General features: G+C 52.2%; 1 protein-coding gene across 1 annotated transcript; it reads left to right on the top strand.

Moving 5' to 3' along the window:
• Positions 1 to 1,016: 1,016 nt before the first annotated feature.
• On the top strand, positions 1,017 to 2,018 carry LOC113980697 (olfactory receptor 14C36-like). Its single transcript, XM_027707901.1, has one exon. It carries the CDS (start codon positions 1,017 to 1,019, stop codon positions 2,016 to 2,018), a length of 1,002 nt encoding a protein of 333 aa, XP_027563702.1.
• Positions 2,019 to 7,477: the final 5,459 nt, after the last annotated feature.

The raw sequence follows: 7,477 nt of genomic DNA, 5'->3' as shown, positions 1-7,477 counted from the left end.
GGCATTTCACTGCCATCCCCTGCTGCCTGGGCTCTCCTTTTTCTCACCATTGGGTTTTCTGAGCCAGTGTGGGGTTTGGAGGGGGGCAGATTCCTGTCCAGACACAAACCCTTTGGGTGCTGCTGTGGGGATGTGTCTGTGGGAGCCAAGTGCCCAAGTGGCCTCCAGGCACCTTCAGGGTATTCAGCTCTTTGCCTGGGTGTCCTGCAGGGCTGCAGGTGCCCTCCAGAAGGGCACAGCTCTGCCATAGGATCTCTGTGCTGCACAGGATCGCCATGGAGAAAACTCCTCAGTGCTAAATCCATGGAAATGCTCTGGGCAGCTGCAATCAGCATTTAGTGTCTCACTCTGGGAGGGGAGAGATGAAAAGGTGAGGAGTGTGTCCATCTGTTCTTTGGACATGGATTCCTGGATCTCTGTGCAGTTTCTCTGGAGGGGAACAGTTGAGTGTGATGCTCCTCCAGCTCCAAGCTGCCAGCACAGGGCAGCTGAGCACAGGGCAGGTGAGCACAGGACTGATGGGCAGAGCAGCTCTTCTCTCTGCACTGAGGGACCGTCCCTGTGCCCCTCAGAACCCACAAGACTTGACCTGCAGTGCAATAGAAATGTCAAGGATTTCAAACCTCCACAACCACTCCTAACTGTGGCAGATGCAAGTGGGTGAACCAATACAAAGAATTCCCTCAGCTCAGTCCTTCATTTGGGCAAATTGCAAACAGTAAAGCTGAGAAGCTCTTTGATGTATCACAAGTATATTTAATTTGAGATCACCCTGCATTCCAAGTTTCCTCTCCCAGCAGAGCAAGAAGGAGTCGTTGGGAGCCCATCCCAAAATTTCTGCTTCCAATGGTCCCCTCAGCCAGCAAAAGCGAGAGCTGCAGGGAAGTCTGAGTGAGGAGAGAAAGCCTGAGAGTGGGGTGGTTGTGAGACAGGTAATGTTTGGCTGCAGAAGCCTGGTCTAACTCAGGAGTGACTTTTCCTCCTCAACAGATCAAAAGACCCTGAGGAAGGAGCAAATGTCCAACAGCAGCTCCATGGCCCAGTTCCTCCTCCTGGCATTCACAGACAGGCGGGAGCTGCAGCTCCTGCACTTCTGGCTCTTCCTGGGCATCTCTCTGGCTGCCCTCCTGGCCAACGGCCTCATCCTCAGCGCCGTAGCCTGTGACCACCACCTGCACACCCCCATGGGCTTCTTCCTGCTCAACCTCTCCCTCACAGACCTGGGCTGCATCTGCACCACTGTCCCCAAAGCCATGCACAATTCCCTCTGGGACACCACAACCATCTCCTACATGGGATGTGCTGCACAGGTCTTTCTGCTGTTCTTCTTCCTTGGAACAGAGTTTTCCCTCCTCACCATCATGTGCTACGACCGCTACGTTGCCATCTGCAAACCCCTGCACTACGGGACCCTCCTGGGCAGCAGAGCTTGTGCCCACATGGCAGCAGCTGCCTGGGCCACTGGCTTTCTCAATGCTCTGTTGCACACAGTCAATACATTTTCCCTGCCCCTGTGCCAGGGCAATGCCCTGGGCCAGTTCTTCTGTGAAATCCCACACATCCTCAAGCTCTCCTGCTCACACTCAGGTTACCTCAGGGAAATAGGGCTCAGTGTGATTAGTGCCAGTTTAGCACTTGGTTGTTTCATTTTCATTGTGTTCTCTTATGTGCAGATCTTCAGGGCTGTGCTGAGGATCCCCTCTGAGCAGGGACGGCACAAAGCCTTTTCCACCTGCCTCCCTCACCTGGCCGTGGTCTCTCTGTTCCTCAGCACCTCCACATTTGCCTACCTGAAGCCCCCCTCCATCTCGTCCCCATCCCTAGATCTTATTGTGTCAGTTCTGTACTCAGTGGTGCCTCCAGCACTGAACCCCTTCATCTACAGCCTCAGGAACCAGGAGCTCAAGGATGCCATAAAGAAAAGGATAACTGGATGTTTTTCAGAAGCAATAAACTTAATCTTTTCTTCTCCAGAACACTCATTGTGTAACACATTTTGGGCCCAGCCTGCCTTCTAAAGCTTTTGATAGTGGTAGGGGTAGAGGGCTGTACTGTTTTTTCTCTCTGTTCATGTCATTAACACTGAAATTTTATTCTTCATCCCATATATAATTCACACTCTACCTCTTTTTTTTGACCCACAAAACATACAAATCAGGAATCATGCTCTGTGTGCATTTAAACAAAATAAAAGTTTGTGCAACTTTTGTAAAACCTTCTCCCTGTGTTAAATTGTACATGAGGAATCACAATCTCTGAGTGTAAGAAATGACATAAATTCTTTTTCCTTGATCCTTCCTCCGAGACCTCCCGTGAAGCTGGAGGGCATTTCCATGTTTGCAGATGTGGAGGGGAAAAGAGTCCCAGCACTGCCAGGGAGCACCAGAACTGGGTCTGTTCAGAGCTGCTCTCTTTGCACTCCCACCCTCTCCTTTCCTGTCTGTGCCCAAGGCCTGAGTGCTCTGGCAGCTCAGTCACTGTCCTGCTGTGGGTCAGGCCTGTGAGCACAGGCAGGGACAGGCCCTGGGCACTGCTGGGACAGGGCTGGGCTCCACAACAGCAGTTCCAGCAGCAAAGGGGTTCCCCTCCAGGCACTTCCTGAAGGCTGAGGTCTTTTCCCAACACTGGTATCAAGAAGAAGTCCAAGGAATAGACTCTCCAAAGTCTTGTTGCTTTGCTTGTTTCTCCATGGAGACAGTGCAGTGAGGTCAGGGACCCACTGGGACTGCAGGGACTGAGGGCTGGTTCAGATGTTGTGTGTTGGTGGCCGATGGCCAATGGAGATGACAAATGGTCTCTAAGTCACCTGCCTGGGGCTCTGCAGCTTGTGAGGGCTCTGATGGCAGGTGAGGACTTGTCTGTAGGAAATCAGGAAGTGCAGGAAAGCACAGAGGATCTGCAGGGACAGCCCGTCCCATCCAGTCAACAGTGAATGGAGCCCTGGAGCAGAATCCTGCCCAGGGTGGAGTCACCCAGAGATCAAGTACTAAATCTTGCTGTGAAGTGGCAAACAGAGCTCTGCAAGCCCAGGGGACACAGCAGGTACAGGGAGAACTCTTGCAAGTGACTTCTCTTGACCTCAGTGAACTTCCACAGGTTGATCAAGAGCAGCCCCCAAAGCCATGTCCCAGCTCTGGAACAAGGCAGGGCCCCTCTGAGCCCCCTCCATGGCCACACAGGAGCATCTGTGGGAGATGGTCAGTGGCAGGGAGCACCATCAGCTGGCTCTGCCTCCCAGCTGGAGCAGCACAGCCAAAGGCTCTGAGATGTCTCAGGGTTCCTTTGGTTCCATGAGGCCCTGGAATGTCACAGTGGCCCCTTGAGTCCATGAGGTTCCTCAGGGTCAGAATGGCACCTTGGTTCCGTGAGGTTCCAAAATGTCTCAAGGTTCCTTTTTTTCCATGAGGCCCCACCTGTCAAAATGGCCCCTTGGTTCCACCAGATTTCAGTGTCTCCGTGTTCCTTTGTTTCCATGGGGCCCTGCAGTGCTACAATGAACGTTTTTTCCCATGAGCTTCCAAAAGGTCTCAGGGTTCCTTTTGTTCCAGGAGGCCCCGCATGTCTCTTGGTTCCATGAGATTCCACAGTTTCCCTGTGTTCTTTTGGATCCATAAGGCCCTGTAGTGTCACGATTGCCCCTTGATTCCATGAAGTCCCACAGTGTCCCTGGATTCCTTTTTTTTCCATGAGGTTCCCCAGTGTCTCAATGGCCTCTTGATTCCATGAAATTCCACAGTGTCCCAGGGTTTCTTTGTTTCCAAGAGGCCCTGCAGTGCCACAATGGCCTCTTGATTCCATGTGTTTCTGCAGTGTCACAATGGCCCCTTTATTTCAGGAGGTTGCCCACTGTCCCTGGGTTCCTTTGGCTCCATGGGGCCCTGGAGTGTCCCAGTGGCCTCTTGATTCCATGGCTTTCCCCAGTGTCACAATGACCCCGTAATTCCATGAGGTTCTGCAGTTTCACAGTGGCTTCTTGATTCCAGGAGGTTGCACAGCATCATCACAAAGCTGAGCCCATCCTGATGAAAGTTCTGAGGAGGTTAGGAGGAGCTGGGACAAAAGGGATAAGATAACTGGTGAAGGAAAGAAGGGCTTGGCCAAGAGAGAGGAAAGATTTTGATGAGGTAAAACCAGGGTCAGGTATTGCTGAGGGTGCTGAAACACTGACTGTGCAAACACTCCTGGTAAGCCTTTATCCTACCTAAAAGTGCTGCACCTCTAAATAAAGGAATCCACTGCTCTAATTCCAAGCCAGAAAAAGCCCAAACCCAGAACTCCAGACTCTTATTTGTCCTTTAATGCCCGCCCCATTCCCAAACCTGCATTACCTGTATGAAAAGCCAAGCTTTAATCCTAACCCAGTCCCAAACCCTCTTCCCCTAATCATGAACCAGACACTGCCAGCAGAACAACAAACCTCCCAAAGTTCTGCCTAATCCCCACCCTGAGCTCTAAACCCCAAGCCCTGACCATTAAGCACCCCGACAGCCCTTGGGAGCAGGGCAAGGACCTGCAGGGCCCAGAGCAGGCCCAGGAGTTGGCAGAGGAATGGGAGGTGCCCTGGATCTGCTCAGCTCTGCAGTGACCCCCAGGAGAAGGGCCTGGGCTCTGGGAGGGATGTCCTGTGGCACAGGGGCTCAGGATCCAAGGTAATGAGGCCGAGTGCACATGGCAACAGCCAGAGCTGGTGCAGAGACATCAGGGAGGGTCTAGAAATGCTGCTGGGAGGGGGGTGGGAAAGCAGGAGGGGTGTGTGCAGCCTGCAAGGCCAGAGCAGCAGCAGGGCCAGGCCAGGACAGCCTGCAGGAGAGATGGCCAAGGGCTCTGGCAGGGCTGCAAGGCCCAAAGGCACCCAGGCCTTTGTCCCCTTGCCTCTGGCAGCTGCCTCTGCCACTCAGGCCACCACAAGCAACTTGCCTTGCAGGTTCTGCACTTGGTTTCTGCCTCGCCCCTCCCTCAGCAGCCTGGCAGGGGTTGCCCAGTTTTGGGCCTTGGTTGTTCCTCCCCCTCCCATCCCACTGCCCCCCAAACAGCCCTGAGCCAGCCGGGAGGGACAGGATCTGCTGGGCCAGGGCCTGGGGCTCAGGCCTTGGCCTTTGTGCTCCACAAAACCAAGGCAGGCTTTGCTCAGCATTGCAGGGGCCTGCCCAGAGCCTTTGTCTGCCTGCACTCCTGGCCTCCAAGGAGCTGCTCCAAGGAGTCCCTGGGGAGGCTTTGTCAGTGCCTGCCCTCAGTGGGGCCCAGCAATGCTTCAAGGGACTTGCAGTTTGGCTTCTGACTTCTTCAGCAGCTGCTTCAATCTTCTCTCAGTACCTCAGCATCATGGGCTGGGCTGCAAACACACCGTGGGGCTCATTAAATCCAGAAATCCCTCAGGATCTCTTTGTCTTCCTTTAATTGTCTTCCAGGCAATTTCAAAACAAGTCTTCAAAATTTGTAATTTTTTTGTTTTAATTCAATTATGGGTACTTTTTAGTTCAGAGGAGAGGTGATAGAGGTGTTCTCCAAGTGATCTTGATGCTGAGTGTCTCCTCAGGAGATCCAGACTGACCCTGGTTGATCAACCTTTCTCCTCATCCCCCAACCTCACCAGTTCTGACATGGCCCATCTTGGACTGACAGCTGATGCAACTCCAAACACACTGTGGGACCCATTAAAACACTGAAAAACAAATTTTTTCCATTCCTGTAATTGTCTTCATGTCTTCAAGACTTGAAAAGCTAATTGGAGTTGTTTTGTAGTTTAGCTAAGAAGGAAGATTTTAAAGTAGAAGTCATGAAAAATATATATTTTTTGATGAAAGGGAGTGATTTACACAGAGCCTTGGGATGCAAGAGAGTCAGGGCGTGAAGGATTTGGATCCAAAGGCAAGGGGGCAAAAGACATTAGTAGAACTTAATCATTGACCAGTTTAACAGTTATCAAGTGATTCAATAGCATTTGCTACAATTTTAACAGTGACTGAATTATAGATTCACAAGAACAACATTCTCACCACAGTCAATTCACACCCACACCCAGGCAGAGATGTGTGGACACATCAAAAGCTGGATGTGGAAAGGTCCCTCTCCCAAATTCTCCTTGTTGTCAGGGAAACACTCCCCCAAATCCCTTTGTGTTTCCCAACAGTCAAGGGTCCCAGCTGGAGGAGTGTTTGTTGAGGGGGATCAGAATTGTCCTGGGCATCAGGACATCATCTTTGGAGTGTTGCAAACTGGAGGGTTCCCGAGCTGGGAGAGGCTGCCAGAGGTGTCCCACTGAGAGGGAGGTGCTGGGGAGCTGCCAGGGCCTCCCTCAGCCCCGCTGGTTGTGGGCTCCCAAGGGGACTGGCTTGAGTTATCTGCTGAATTTCCATCCTGGTGTCAGGAATGACTGGAGTTTCCAAAATATTTGGGAATTGCATCCAAACTGTTCCATTAGGGCTGTGATTCAGGTAGGGAATGTTCCAAGGCTTTCATGGGATGACTGATTATCCTGTGTTCCCCAACTGTTCCACTCTGGATTGTTCCCACCTTTATCATCCAGGAGCACCTGGACCAGTCCAGGGACACTTCCCCGCACCCCTGGTACATTCCAGGGGCTCTTCATTGCTCAGCTGGTTTGGTCAAGGCTTGTCAGGAGCTCCTGAGATCATTGACCAGGCCTGAGGAGAATGGGGGGAGGATGCACCACCACAGAGGTTTCTAAGAAAGATAGAGAAAAACATTTTGTAGGGCCTAGATATGGTGTGATCGGACAAATGATTTTAAACTAAAAAATTGCAGATTTGAAGTAGATATAACCAAGAATTTTTTACAGTGAGACTGGTGAAACACTGGCACAGATGCCAAGAGAGGTGATGCCTCATCCCTGGAAACATTCAAGGGCAGGTTGGATGGGGCTCTGAGCAATGTGATCTAGTTGTGGATGTTTCTGCTTATTGCAGAGGGTTGGACTTGATGAATTTCAAAGATCCCTTCCTACCAAAACTCTTCCATCATTCTACTGGAGCCAAGGCTGACACAGGTTTCAGACCCAGCTGAGCATTCCCTTTTGATGGCCCATCCCACAGTTGCAGTTTAATGCTCAGGACACAACACATATTCTCATGGTCCTTCAGGAGAAAATCAGAAGTGATTTCATTAGAGAAGTCAACTGGTGGAGCAGCCCAGTCTGGTCTGGCCCCACAGCAGTGCCCAGCCCAGGGGGCTGCAGAGCTCTGGGCACTCTCCCCACAGCCCCAGCCCCTCTGAAGGGCACAGCAGCTCCTGGGGCACAGAGAGGAGTCTCAGCATCCCCATCAGCTCAGGGGCTGGACACTCAGCATGGCAGGAGGAAATGGAGGTCAGGGAAACTGCAGGAGCCCTGGTGTCACCTGCAGGAGATGCCCAGCACAGCCTGACTGTGCCCCTCAGTGCCAGCCCCTCTGCCCAGCCCAGCACAGAGTCCTGGCCCAGGGACAGAGCAGCCTGTCCCCAGGGGGGGCTGCAGAAAGAG

This window comes from Neopelma chrysocephalum, unplaced genomic scaffold (genome assembly GCF_003984885.1).
Source record: "Neopelma chrysocephalum unplaced genomic scaffold, ASM398488v2 Primary Assembly neopelma1_94987, whole genome shotgun sequence".
Lineage (NCBI taxonomy): Eukaryota > Metazoa > Chordata > Aves > Passeriformes > Pipridae > Neopelma > Neopelma chrysocephalum.
This window is presented reverse-complemented; position numbering and strand designations above follow the sequence as displayed.

Excerpts from the sequence above, each read along its gene's own strand:
- LOC113980697 (XM_027707901.1), top strand. The coding sequence starts at position 1,017 with ATGTCCAACAGCAGCTCCATGGCCCAGTTCCTCCTCCTGGCATTCACA.